General features: G+C 44.3%; 1 protein-coding gene across 1 annotated transcript in view; it reads right to left on the minus strand.

Annotated features, from left to right (window-relative positions):
* Positions 1-5,915: 5,915 nt before the first annotated feature.
* Positions 5,916-15,370, minus strand: part of TRAPPC12 (trafficking protein particle complex subunit 12) — a 113,377-nt gene continuing 103,922 nt past the window's right edge. The window contains 3 exon segments of the mRNA XM_044291251.1: positions 5,916-6,336; positions 8,667-8,754; positions 11,649-11,758. Of these exon segments, the coding sequence (XP_044147186.1) occupies positions 6,094-6,336; positions 8,667-8,754; positions 11,649-11,758 (441 nt within the window). The 3' untranslated portion in view covers positions 5,916-6,093.

Below are 15,370 nucleotides of genomic sequence, written 5' to 3' on the forward strand. Positions count from 1 at the left end.
CCTTCTGCTGTGATTACTGGCTTTCTCGGCAGGAAACAATGGTGTAATACATCCAGGGATCGTGTGCACACCTGGAAGCGAGCAGGCCGCTGAACTAGAGAGGGAATAATCCATGAATTATAGAAAACGCACTGGGCCCCAGAAGCACAACGTGAAAAAGTCTTCAATATGGAAGCTGCAGTGGGAACATAATCTGTATTCCACCAGCGCACAAGGTGCGAGGATCTCTGAAGTATAGCTTACTAGTCTGATGTATTAATGTGATGTAAGATGCTTCATGTTCAGTGCACAGAGGACGTCGTAGAGGTGGAAGATTTAGACGTTCCTTTGCCAGATAAAAATAAACCTGTTCATGAGCTCATTCAGATATGATCTTCACTACTCTCGTGTAATCCACCTTTAAGGAAGTGATAACCGGGGACAAAAACAAGATGCAATGGGTGTGCCGCTAAGGAGCTATTCTGCAAGGTCCCGTAGATCACAAGCAGATAGTAAACTTTAAAAGAACATGTTCATCTTCCCTTACCATGTCCTCTCAATACCATGTATTTCAGCACTTAAAAACATTAGGACAGGAGAAAAAAGACCACATTGTCCATCCAGTCTGCTGTCCTATTATTTCCTTTTTATTTTTCTGTTAGGATAGACATGTTTATCCCAGTCTACATTCATTTACAGTGATCCTTCAAAGATACAAAGGCCTCAGAATACAATATTTTCAACATACAATGTTCCTTTCTGACCCATCGCAAGTTGAAACTAGACTCAACATACAATGTCTCCAACTCAGATCCAACCAATCAAGGACTCTTCTCCGATATAATAGCTGGATTAGTGGCTAGTTAGCAGCTATTCCTGGACTGTTATATGTAAGGTCTTAGTTATCTGCTTATTTTTATTAAATCTTCATTTTCTCTTATCTCGGATGACATTTTTGGGCTTTGGAACCGATTACTCAACTTACAATGGTTTCAACATACAATGGTCGCCCTGGAACCAATTAATACTTGAGGGACCACTGTACTGTTGACTTTTTCTTGGGTTCTTTCTGGAACAGAATACCAAAACTACAGATTCCTGACACAAGAAGCAGTGGAAGAGAGGAAGGAGGGAGGTAGAGCTCCTGCATAATGAATTAAAATTTCTATGCCGCTCAGTGACAAGCCTCTACAATGTAGTGTCAGCCATAAGTGGTGCTCTCCTAACATCCACTAGAATAAGGGTACATCCACATGGTCAGGATTCCACAACTGCATTTTGGCTTCCACAACTGCACCAGGAAACCTGACCGTGTGGCTGTATCCTAGGGCCTCTTTCACACAATCTTTCTGTCCAGATGCGATACATGTAATGAACGTATAGCATCCAGACTAAATCCTGACCCATTCATTTTAGTTGTTTGGGTCATTTTTTATGCATCATCCTTGCATTCAGGAGAAGAAAAAAAATAAAATAAAAATCGCAGCATATTCTATACTGTGCGCTTTTCAAACAGCTCTGGAAATGAATGGGGCTTGCATGAAAAACTGAAGGGTTCCAGATGCAATGGGTTTTCCACTGATGTAGATTGTTTTCCTTCAGTTTGTCTTCACACACATGAAAAACGCATCTGCCACTTCTCTGCCCAAGCCTGCAATCTATCCAGATCCCTCTGTAATAGTATACTGTCCTCTTCAGTGTAAATTACTTTACACAGTTTAGTGTCATCTGCAAAAATTTATATTTTACTATGCAAGCCTTCTACAAGATCATTAATAAATATATTGAAGAGAATAGGGCCCAATACTGACCACTTAGGTACCCAACTAGTGACAGTGACCCAATCTGAGTGTGTACCACTAATAACCACCCTCTGTTTTCTATCACTCAGCCAGTTACTTACCCACATACAGATGTTTTCTCCCAGTCCGAGCAGTCTCATTTTATATACTAACCTTTTATGTGGTACAGTGTCAAATGCTTTGGAGAAGTCCAGATATACGACATCCATTGATTCGCCGCTGTCAAGTCTAGAACTTACCTCCTCATAGAAACTGATTAATTTAGTTTGGCATGACCGATCCCTCATGAAGCCATGCTGATATGGCGTTATTTGCCTTTTTCCGTTGAGATGCTCTAAGATAGCATCCTTCAAACCGTTTACCCACAACAGATGTTAAAGGGATTCTGTCACCAGGTTTCACCCCTGTCAGCTAAACATATGCTGATGTTCAGGGCCTCATCAGGATTCCTAATGTGGGCTTCTAAATGTGATCCGTAGCCTTATTTTGCTAAGGGGACGTCAAGGGATGCAAGGTGCTGGCCGCACCCACCGCCGTTCGTGCCCATGGCCTCCTAATCCTCTGTGCCGCCTCTCGCTCGCTCTCCCTCCCCCTTCTCCTCCTCCTGCAAGATCTCGCGTGCGCACTTCTCGATTTGGCTTCTTAAAGCGAAGTGCGCATGCGCCGGCACTTCGCTCAACCCAGGTATGACCTGCACTCTGGCGCCAGCCTCTCAGAGCCCTGTGCGAACGCGCACACCTTATTTCTTTGAGTGACAGGTTAATAAAACCTGTTTATTTTTTTTTTAGCAAAAAAGGGCTACGGCTCACATTTAGAAGCCCACATTAGGAATCCTGATGAGGCCCTGAACATCAGCATATGTTTAGCTGACAGGGGTGAAACCTGGCGACAGAATCCCTTTAAACTTACCGGCCTATAGTTTCCAGGCTCTGTTTTTAGACCCTTTTTGAATATTGGCACCACATTTGCTATGCGCCAATCCTGTGGGACATTCCCTGTCAGTATAGAGTCTGCAAATATCAGAAATAAGGGTCTGGCTATGACATTACTTAATTCCCTTAGGATATGGAGGTGTATGCCATCAGGTCCTGGCGATTTGTCTATTTTAATCTGTTTAAGTCGCTGTTGTACTTCTTCCTGGGTCAGACAGGACACTTTTAATGGGGAATTTATTTTTACATTCAGCATTTCATCTGACAGTTTATTTTCCTCAGTGAATACATAAAAAAAATTTAACAGCTTTGCTTTCTCTGTCGCTCTCTGCAACACCCCCCTCATTACGCTTTAAAGGGCCGACACATTCAGATTTATACTTTTTAACATTTATATAATTGAAGAACATTTTAGGGTTAGTTTTACTCTCTTTGGCAATTAATCGCTCGGTCTCTAGTTTGGCCGCTTTTATTTGTTTTTTACATGTTCTATTTTTTTCCTTTTTTTAGTGCTTCCGCGCTACCCTGCTGTTTTAGTGATTTATATGCCTTATTTTTGTTATTTATTGCTCTCTTTACAGTTCTATGATATTTTTGTTCCTCCCTGTAGAAACGCTCTTTTGAATGATAATTGGAAGGTTATTACTTTATGGTCACTATTGCCCAGGTGTCCCCCAACCTGCACGTCTGTTGTTCTGTCAGGCCTATTGGTTAATACTAAGTCAAGTATAGCAGTCCCTCTAGTCGGGTCCTGAACCAGTTGGCAATAACCAAAGACAATTACCTCTCCCAAGAACCTGTTTGTAATGGCTCGGGGGCCCAGTGCAGTCATTGTATTCTATTGCACAGAGCCCCGCTCACTGTACTAATCGTATCTACGGTAACTGCAGGCAATGTTTACCAATAGAATATGTTCGATCCAGCAGGCTGTACTTATGACCATAGCAGGCAGGAGGCTGGCACTGGCAGCGTAACTCACTACGTCACGTGCCCACGCCGCCTGCTTCATTCATAAAGTGGGCGGAGCGGGCACATGATGTAGGAAGTTACGCTGCCAGTGCACGCCCAGCCTCCTGCGGTCGTAAGTACAGGCTGCTGGATCAAACATATTCTATAGTTAAACATTGCCTTGCCTTACCGTAGATACGATTAGTACAGTGAGCGGTGCCCGATGCAATAGAATACAGTGACTGCACAGGGCCCCGCTGCCATTACAAAATTAGATGCCGGCCCCCAGCCCCACCTAGCTGATACACACGACAGCCGTGCCATTTAGACCTGGCGCTTGGGTATTTGTCAGCCCGTTTTCAAAGGTGCCCGGGTGATGGGTGCGGAGCTGCCGCTCTGTCCGGAGGCAGCACAGTTTGAAACAGCTCCGTCACAGCACACAATAGCAGAGCCGCTGGCAGCAGGAAGGGGAGGGGCTCGGGAGGAGTGTAATCTGATCCTAGAGTGGAAGCCGCTTCTGCCAGCCCCTCTCCTCCCCGCCCACCAACCAATCAGAGCTGAGGCAAGGCAAGCACTAGCAGCTTTGAGTCTGAGTCACTGACAAGTACAGGGAGTCTGAGAATCGAATGAGTCACAGGTTAAAAGAATCTAAAGATGTGACTCATTCGATTCTTTGAGTTAAAAGAGCCATGAGTCACTAGAACAGTTCACACTGAGGCTGATGCTTTTGCAGCAGTGATAAGATTAAGGGACTGGAGCAGAGAGACAAGAGAAGGGACAGGACAGTTTAGATTACAGTTTGATCTAACCCTTTAGGATCAAATTGGCTTCTTAAGGAGAGATATATATGTTAAAGGCATCCCTTCTTCTGTCTCATTCAGTAGCTATATAACGAAGGGTACTTTTACACTTGCGGCAGGACGGATCCGGCAGGCTTTTCACCCTGTCGGATCCGTCCTTCCGATGTTTCGCCGGACCACCGCTCCGTCCCCATTGACTATAATAGGGGCGGAGCTCCAGCGCAGCATGGCAGTGCATGGTGAAAGGCCGCCGGACTAAAAGTACTGCATGTCCAACTTTTTAGTCCGGCGGCCTCTCACCGGGAACTGCCGTGCTGCAACGGAGCTCCGCCCCGTTCCCATTATAGTCAATAGGGGACGGAGCGGCGGTATATGCAACATGGTATACAGCATTATTGGGGGGGCTCTATGGAAAAGTGGGGGGGGGGGAGCACTATGGGGGAACCTACTAGGGGCTTTATGACGCGGCTCCGCCTGGATCCTAACTTTTTTAGCTGGCTCCTAGATTCCAAGGAAATTTGTCAAGCCCTGCCCTAGTGGAGATTCTTCTAGCGTAATTATTGTCTGAAGATCTCCAGCTTTTTTAACTTGTTGGTTTCCAATAAAGATTTATATATATTAATCTGTTATTTTTGGTGTGGGTCTATTTGGGAATGCACTTTTTGGTTCTCTTGCTACAAAGGAAACACTGAATGCAATTCCCAGACAAAAAAGTATTCAACTTGTGTGCAAAACAATCAGTTTTATCCTGAACAGATCCTGACAATATTTGTAATCGCTCATGTGAAAGAGGACTAGGAAATATCAAGGCTATGTTCACATGTGACAAATTAGCTGCGGATTTACCATCATGGATGGATCTTTATGGGGCAAAACTGTAGTGTTAAACAGTACCAGCAAAGTGGCATGCTGAGATTCTACCAATTTCAGGAACAAATATGTCTCAGACAGAAGTAAAAATAGAATCATAAATGCAATTTATAATACAGGAGTGGATACTTTTCCATTTGCTGGATTCTCAAAAAACTACCACAAAAATTGCTTGTGTGATTCCAGCCTTGGGTCTTTTTTGATCTTTGCACGTAGGGAACATTTTTTTTTTTACACAAAATTTCTTCCATCCGTTGATCCTTTGTTACAAGATTGCATCCTCTTATTGGTACACCAAAAAAAAAAAAAAAAAGGGGGGAGCATATCTTCTGAACATGATGTATAAGGGTCCCAACTGTGAAGTTGGCACTACAAGGTACATCTCAAGAAGTGTCCGTGTCGGAGATTTTGATGGCTGGTACTGTACCAAGCTTGGCAGCCTCTTCGTTCTAAGAATGATATTCTAAATGTAACTCACGCAGATGAATAATTATTTGCTGCACTAATGGTTTAAAACATGACCCGCTCTGTTTAACCCTTAACCAGAAGGGCTACAAGACAAAACCGCTTAGCACGCAAACACACAAAGACGACATGGTGCAATGTTTATTGAGAAGATTCAGAGTGTAGAAGAAAATCTGAACGTTCATTTACATTCTAGTATTTAACCTCAGAATAACATTTACATTTTCAAGCTGAAATATGTACACGGAATTATTTTGCAGTCTCTTCGCACTGTGAGGAGATGTAGCAGTAAAGGAATTATAGCAGCTTCAGACACTGAGTGTTAAAGCTGTCACCTTCCTTGACAGCTACCGCCTCCAGCAGAGCTTGCTTCTTCTGCATACTGCGGGAGGACTCCAGCTCATACATAGTTGTCAAATTGAAGAGAACACTCTCGTGGAGATAGTGTTTGGGGTCCTGCTGAACCAATCCTTCCAGATGCCTGAGGGAATCCTTTAATTTGCCCAAATAAAGCAGACAGACGGCTGCATTGTTATTTGCCTGGAAAACAACAGTTTGGGAATGAGAGGCAACAATAAAGCAAAGATCGATACCCTCATCAATGATGCTGACTGCAGCACAAGGCTAGATGTCCTTGCTGGCTTTTTCTTCCCACAAAATGATACTTTTTTCCCCTCCATTTATAAAAAGCAAGAAAATTAATAAGGGGATATAAAAAATTCAAAAAATCAACAATAAGAAGGTGCCAAAATAAATTTGCACTGTTCTTCAGGTAATAAAAAATGAAACCAGAACAATAAAAGATGGGATATTTGTGGGCTGCAATACCACCATCTTCCTAAAATAGGCAGTAAAAATTATAGCGCTGCTGCTCAGCTCCGTACAGTATTGAAACAAAGTTTTATGTCAATCGACTTTGGATGTTTCATCCAAAGTTGATTCACTCATCCCTAGTCGTGTACATGAGGCATGATTCGAGTCAATCAGTGGTAAATTCAGTTGATTAGACATGATTTGTAAAGACACATCCTTATCTATATAAGGTCTCACAGCTGACAATGAATATCAAAGCTAAAACCAAGCCATGAGGAGGGAAGAGCTGCCTGTAGAGCTCAGAGACAGGATTGTGTGGAAGCAGGTCTGGAGAAGGGTACAAAAAATTTCTGCTCCACTGACAGTTCCCAAGAGCACACTGGTCTCCATAATTCTTAAAGGGTTTCTGTCATCAGAATTAACCCTATTAAGCTAGCTGACATTAGCGATGTGCTAATGTCAGCTAAACCTAACTAGCCTATTCCTACCTGTATCTATGCCCCCGTTACGCCAGATATCTAACTTTTATAATATGCTAATTAGCCTCTAGGAGCAGGGGGGGGGGGGGGGCGTTGCCCCTGCTCCTAGAAGCTCTGTTCTCCCACCTCTGGACGCGCCCCACTGCACTTAATTGACAGGGCCAGGCAGCCTTGGTCTCCTCCTGCTGGCCGTGTCTGCCTTGTATCTCGTGCCTGCGCCGTCACGTTCCGTGCTCTCTCACTGTGCCTGCGCCGAACACTAAACGGGACCGCGCAGGCGCGAGATACAAGGCAGACACGGTCGGCAGGAGGAGACCAAGGCTGCCTGGCCCTGTCAATCAAGTGCAGTGGGGCGCGTCCAGAGGTGGGAGAACGGTGCTTCTAGGAGCAGGGGCAATGCCCCCCCCCCTGCTCCTTGAAGCCAATTAGCATATTATAAAAGTTAGATTTCTGGCGTAACGGGGGCATAGATATAAGTAGGAATAGGCTAGTTAGGTTCAGCTGACATTAGCACATCGCTAATGTCAGCTAGTTTAATAGGGTTAATTCTGATGACAGAAACCCTTTAAATGGAAGAGGTTTGGAACAACAAGCACTCCTAATTGAGCTGGCCGCCACACCAAACTAAGTAATTAGGAAAAGGGACCTTGCTAAGAGAGGTTACTAAGAATCCAGTGGTCACTTTGCGTGAGCTCCAAAGGATCCTGTATTTGGGAGAAACTTACAGAAGGTCAACCATCACTGCAGATCTTCACCAATCTGGGCTTTATGGCAGAGTGACCGGAGAAAAAAAAACCTGTCTTAAGAAAAGACACATGAAAGCCCGCTAAAGGACTCTCAGACTATAAGAAACAATATTTTCTGGTCTGATGACACCAAGATTATACTTTTTTGCCTCAATTCTAAGCATCATGTCTGGAGGAAACCAGGCACTGTTTATCACCTGCCCAATAATATCCCTATAGTCAAGTATGGTGGTGGCAGCATCATGTTGTGGAGGTTTTTTGTAGCGGCTGGGACAAGTAAACTGGTCAGGGTTGAGGGAAAGCTGAACTGAGTAAAGTACAAAAGATATTCTTAATGAAAACCTGATCCAGAGAGCTCTGGACCTCAGCACACAGACCCTAAGCACACAGACAAGACAACACAACACAGGAGTGGCTTAAGGACAACTCTGTGAAGGTCCATAGCCCTGACTTGAACCCAGTCTAACATCTCTGGAGAGACCTGAAAATGGCTGTCAACCCAAAGTCTCCATCCAATCTGACAGAGCTTGAGAGGATCTGCACAGAAGAATGGCAGAAAAGCTCCAGGTGTGCAAGCTTCATCCCCAAGAAGACTGGAGGCTGTGATCACTGCTAAAAGTGCTTCAGTCGGAATACTTATGTCAATGCAAGATTTTAGTTTTACCTTTTCAATAAATTGGAAAAGATTTAGAACATTTTGGGGCAATTTATTAAGACCAGCGTTTTAGACGCTTTGTAGGCTCCGTTCTAGCGATATGCCCCCAATGTATGAAATGACACAACCCTTTTAATGACCTATGTTCATATACAGTATTGCCTAGAAGTCACTTACCACGGTATTTGTGGGGTCCAACTTCAGAACCTCTGTGAAGAATTTATGAGCTTCTGAAAAGTTATTCTGACCCAGATGTAGAAAAGCTCTGGAAAGGGAAACATATTGTGAACAAGCTGGGACACCGTGCAAATGGATGTGCAGCTATATTATACTCGTATTTCTTTTTAAATACAATGTTTTTTAAGATTTCATTTTTAAAGGGACACTGACAGGCCCAATCAGCATATTTAGGTATATATACGTCAGTACAGGTCTTAAAAAGTCTATTAAAATGATCTAAGTATCCCCCCTGTCCACCTTATAAATACCAAAATATAAAGTTATATAACCTGCTTGTCCGGTCACCAATCTGCCCAAGGGGCGGCGTTTCATCACAAAATGCGCCCAGCCAGCCGCTCCCAACTGCTGTTCTGAAGCCCCGCCCAGCTCATCAATATTCACTTTGCTGGGCGGCGGCTACAACTCTCCGGACTCAAGTGCTGCAGCCTCTGCTTTATGCGCCGGGCACTTGAGTCGGGACAGTTGTAGCCGCCGCCCAGCGAAGTGAATATTGATGAGCTGGGCGGGGCTTCAGAACGGCAGTTGGGAGCGGCTGGCTGGGCGCATTTTGTGATGAAACGCCGCCCCTTTGGCAGATTGGTGACCGGACAAGCAGGTTATATAACTTTATATTTTGGTATTTATAAGGTGGACAGGGGGGAGACTTAGATCATTTTAATAGACTTTATAAGACCTGTACTGACGTATATATACCTAAATATGCTAATTGGGCCTGTCAGTGTCCCTTTAAATACTATAAAAACCCCAGCCCCATCATCCCTTCTCACCGCCTTCCATGCAATATTCATTTCATACCATGCACACATACAGGTCCTTATAGAACATACACAGTGGCCACAGTTACTAACGGAGCTATGCTACTTTTTGTGCTAAAAAGTTGGTGCAAATGTTTTTAGAAACATTTACTAAAGTTCTGGAAGCAGCTGGTGATCCTGAAAATTGTAATCTATGGTGAAGCAGAAATGGACAAGATGTAGGTGCAGAGTGGAGCCGATTCATGGGCCAATGTATTACTTCCCACTATTTAAGGGGTTGTCCCATGATGGCACACTTATCTCCTATCCACAGGATAGGAGATAAGTGTTTTACCAGCAGGGTCTGACTGCTAGGCCCCCCATTACCCATTTTAAATGGAGGCAGACCCACATGTCTCGTGCGCCATTCAACTCTCTGCGATGTCCAAAAATAGCAGAGTACGAACACTTGGTTATCTCCGGCGGTACCATCGAATTGAATGAGGCAATATGGGCCCAGTTTTAGTGATTGGTGGGAAAACCCCAGCAGACGGACGCCCATTCATCAAATATTCCTGTGGACGGTATAAGTTGCTGTCATAGGACAACCCTATTGAAGGGGTTTTGCAGAAAAGAAAAAAAAAAATTGTGGCATTAGGTGAAGAGTGGGTTAAAAAGGAAGCAATACCTCAGCCGCTCCCCCCACCATTCTGTACTTAGCTGCCCAGGTCCCCACTGGTCTCTACTTCCTGGCCTCATTTGGACACACAGGAAATGCTTGGTAATGCTCACTCAGCCAATTACTAGCCAGATTGGAGACTGGCCTCAGCCAGTGACTGGGGAATTTCCTGTGTGCCGACACAGGACCCGGAAGTAGAGACCAGCGGGGACCTGGGCAGCACTGGAAAGGAAGTGGCAGGGGATGGGCAAGTTTCTAACCCACTCTAACCCCACTGTTGGCAATTTTTTATTTTCTGGACAACACCCTAAAGCGACCCTCCAGTTCAAGAAAAAAATAATAATCTTATTAATTGAGGAACGAACAGAACACTTACATGTGACCTCCTTTCCATCTTTTCAGATGAACAGATCCTGACAACATTTGTATCGCTCATGTGAAAGAGGACTAGGACATATCAAGGCTATGTCCACATGCGACAAATTAGCTGCGGATTTACCATCATGGATCTTTACGGGGCAAATCCGTAGTGTTGAACAGTACCAGCAAAGTGGATGAGAATTTAACAAAAAGCACAGTGTGAATTGACCAGCGGTGGATCAGAAATCTGCAGCATGTTAATTTAGGCAGATTTCACCCTTTCCAATGGAGAGGGTGATGTCCGCAGCAAAAAAATGCATGTTATACATGGCTGCACCGCTTCTCAGACTACCTGATGAACACCATTAGGGATGAGCGAATCGACTTCGGATGAAGCTCGCTCTGTACAGTATTAGAATGTATTGGCTCAGATGAGCCGAAGTTATTACTTCGCGAAGTCTCGAGTGACTTCTCGTAATAACTTCATAGATAAATTTTTACTGTAAAAAAACCTTTCCAGAACTCTGGAAACTTCACGAGACTTCACGAAGCAATCATTTTGGCTCATCTGAGTCAATACATTGTAATCCTGTACGGAGCAAGCTAGTATTGGACTGAAGTTTTATGCAAATCAACTTCGGATGTTCCATCCGAAGTCGATTCGCTCATCCCTAAACACTATGCATCGGCAGTCCAAGACTTTTCCTGCTATCCTCGGGTTAACTAGCACTGCTCATATGAGCAGGGCTGGACAAGCAGAAAATTGCCTGGATTATGAAATGCACAGGATGCATCGGGCAGTCTGAGAACCAGTGCGGCATCTTGGATGGCTTAAGAGAAGCCCAAGAATAGGCAGATCTATAAGGTCACCATGTAAGTAAGTGTTTGTTTCCCCAGTTAATATGATTTTTTTTTTTCTTGAACTGGGGGGGGGGGGGGGGGGTCGCTTTAAACATCATCTGCTACTACTGGTCCTACAGAGTCCCAACATCAAACGGAGAACAAGGGGAGAGTCCTGACTATCAAGTGGTAGAAAATCTAAACTAGTGAGAAGACCCCTTGGTTTAGATAACATGTAGAAAGTGGCACACCTGGAGTCAAACCATTTTTATACCCTGGTGAACCCTGTACACAACCCGCACCTACCTGTTCATCAGAATAATAATCTTATTGTGCGTTTCATCTTTATTTACGAGATTCTGGATCACGTTCTCTACATCTTGAAAATACTTCTCAGCAGTTTTTATGTCTCCAACCTGAAAAATGAAGGTCGTTTTAGCATATAAGAGGCCCCCTAATTTAGAAGGCCTTATTAGGGCATTCTGAGATAACAGAGAAGGTCTGCCTTTCAGGACAAACATCTAGTAGATTTGGCTGCAAAGAGCTCGGCCAAGAGAGGACCCAGCCTAGCTCTACAGGCTCTCCTCAAAGATTACAGCTGATTGCAGGAGGTCTCAAAAACCCATCCAGCAGGATTACGGTTTCCTCTGAAAGCAGTCTTTAGACTGGTTTGGGTTGAGGTTTGGTCGAAGCCCCACTGTCAGTGGATCCCATAGAAATTTGTGAAGTCCATATTTTATACCTATGAGCAACTTCAATCTCTCTATGGTGGATGGAGGAGCAGGAAAATCAAACCTCATTTATTTTATTTTAAAGGGAGTCAGTCACCTACTCTGAGTGTTTTAGACCGCTTAGATTGCGTTATAGAACATTTGCCCCCCATTAAATTAGTACATCCGTTGCGTCTGTCCCACGTAGAGATCTTGAAAAAAGTTAATTATAAAGTTATATAAATTGGCTGTCACAAGTGCCCAGGGGTGGAGTTACGGCTGCAAGTGCCCAGGCCCCTCAGCTATGTTCCCAGATAAGCACTCCCCTTGCAGTCCTTTGGCCCGACCTCCTCTTCTACTTCATCCTATTGCTCTGGCTCAGAGATCTCACATGCGCACTGCTCTGCCCACTATGGGCGGAGGCACTGATCTTAACAGTGCGCATGCACAGGTCTCATGGTGACCGGCGCTCGCACGAGGTCTCCAATCCAGAGGAGGATGACGTAGGAGAGGAGGGCGGGCCAATGACTGCAAGGGGAGCAGTTATCTGAGGGGCCTGGGCACTTGTGGCCGTAACTCCACCACTGGGCACTTGCAATAGCTAATTTGCATAACTTTATAAAATACTTTTTTCAGGCTCTGTACGTGGGACAGGCACAAGAGAGGTACTATTTTAATGGGGGGGGGGGGGCAAATGTTCTATAAGGTGATCTGAACGATCTAAGACGCTCAGAGTAGGTAACAGACTACCTTTAGGTTAGAATTTCAATTACCTACTACCTGTCAAATACAGACTCCCACACGGATTAGGGCTCATTAAATCTGGACTCCGATGTTTGATGAGAAATATTTTTGATCATAATCCATATTCATATACAATCGGGGAGAAGGGAGATTTCTACTTTTCTGCACGGTATCTATAATTATGGAGATTTTGAACTAATGCCAAATTACTTTCCCTTTTCCCCATCTAAATGCACAGGTTAACCCAGCAACGTTTAACACCCCTAGATCAAATATAGCAAACTATACAACATAAAAAGAAATTCTATAATTCATCCTGATCTTCCTGGTTCCCAAATACAAAAAAAGAAAAAGAAAACCGTGACCTATAATGCAGGTGTGAGATAGCCTACAGACATGCCGTCTGATTGGCCAGCTCTCTGACATGCCTGTTTTAATAAAGGTTTACATTCACCATGAAATAATGCTAGAGGAGCTTTCCTCAGAAATCTATGCTGCTGTAGCTCTCGGTTATGCCTCCTGGAAATTAATAAATCGAAAACTGGGCATTAGTTTTACCCTTGTCTTTGGGACATGTTCTTACAAAGTCTGACTCTGTGAGCAATGATTTGACACTATCAGGCTGACAGATAAGGAGAATATCAACACCAGGTAGGCTATCATACTATCATATATCTCCAGGAGGAATAACAGAGGAACAGCACAATGCAGAGTGGAATATAACTACCTACTGGATGGCACGCCTGTCTCCATTAAATTCACTGCTAACTGCTAAACAAGGTACAACGCCTTGTTGCTCAGCTACATCCTATTCTTCAGTCTAGCTCAGCTCATTCTGGAGAATAATTGTTTTAATCCATATGCAAATGAGCAGTTAAGTGCACTTAGGGCGGGCCCAAGCCTCTATTTGCACTTTTGCGCCTCCTGCCAACGCCTCCTTCTCCTTGACTGACAGGGCTAGGTTCCTGCATAGTGATCCCGCCTGGCCCTGTCAATCAAGAAAGAAAGAGGGGCTGGCAGAGGAAGTAGGAGGGGCAAGGGTGCACAAAAACGCTTGGGCCAGCCCTAGGTGCACTTAACTGCTCATTTGATTTGCATATGGATTAAATGTAATACGATAACAAAATAAAAGGTATCATTACATTCAGCTGAGCTAGCCCTACAATGCATTGTGCCTGGTTTAACACTCAATTTGCTGGTGACAGTTGGAAAGCTGGGTGATGTACACCATGGGTGCTGACAGTGCTCATCTCCTAAAAGAAATAAAGATGTCTGTGCTACTCCGTGTTTGGCCCTCTATAATGTAATGGCAGCAAGCAATGACCGCCCTGCACGCACATCCATGCATGTACTGCACACAGGTCACACGGCTATGGCAGGAGCTCACATGGAGGCTTCCGTTCAGGGTCTCTGTAATATACCGCCACACAGACTGTATGATTAGACGTCGGCTCTGCTTTCCTTTGGATGGCCAGAGGCCACGGGAGGGAGAAGAATGATTTTTTTTTTTAGACGTCTTTTTTCTTTCTAGCAAGCCAAATGAGATAAGAAATCAGCAATCCCGTTTTCTCTTTCAATCATTTTAGTCTGAATTAGAGAGCAGCAGGAGGGTTACCGCAGAACATCCAGGATTAATGAGCCAATAAGTAGTGCACAAAGTTCTTGTTTCTTCAGATTTCGTGAAAGCCGCAAGCTCAGGACAAGAAAACATGGCTAATAATGAAAGACACTGCGATGCTAGCAGATGGCGGACGCACAGAGTGCCCAAATGATTAGGTCTGATATGTTCCTCGACCCTAGGTGCACATTGTAAGGTAGTCTGATGCATCATCTGCTCGAGATCAATAATTCTGTGCTGAAATCAGCTTTATGATCCTTTGTGCAGAACAGGCTTACAGCTGCAGAGAGGCTTGGATACAACCTCTAACATTGTGTATCTAAACTGTGAAACCCAAAAATTGTGCACAACTTTTAACACAAACATCAGTCTTAAAGGGAACCTGTCGCCGGGATTTTGTGTATAGAGCTAAGGACATGAGTTGCTAGATGGCCGCTAGCACATCCGCAATACCCAGTCCCCATAGCTCTGTGTGCTTTTATTGTGTAAAAAAAACTATTTGATACATATGCAAATTACCCTGAGATGAGTCCTGTATGTGAGATGAGTCAGGGACAGGACTCATCTCAGGTTAATTTGCATATGTATCAAATCGGGTTTTTTTTACACAATAAAAGCACACCGAGCTATGGGGACGGGGTATTGCAGATGTGCTAGCGGCCATCTAGCAACCCATGTCCTTAGCTCTATACACAAAATCCCGGTGACAGGTTCCCTTTAAAGAAGTTGTCTCACTATATCAAACGGCATTTATCATGTAGAGAAAGTTAATACAAGGCACTTACTAATGTACTGTGATTGTCCATATTGCCTCCTTTGCTGGCTGGATTCATTTTTCCATGACAGCTATCCAGTAGCAGTGGTCCTGCTTGCACAGTATAAAAAGCGCGGGCCTCCTGGTGGCCAGGACCCTGGGAGCACACATAGACATGCATGCATGGCAGGTCCCATCCTGG

The sequence above is a fragment of the Bufo gargarizans genome, chromosome 4, assembly GCF_014858855.1.
Source record: "Bufo gargarizans isolate SCDJY-AF-19 chromosome 4, ASM1485885v1, whole genome shotgun sequence".
Classification (NCBI taxonomy): domain Eukaryota; kingdom Metazoa; phylum Chordata; class Amphibia; order Anura; family Bufonidae; genus Bufo; species Bufo gargarizans.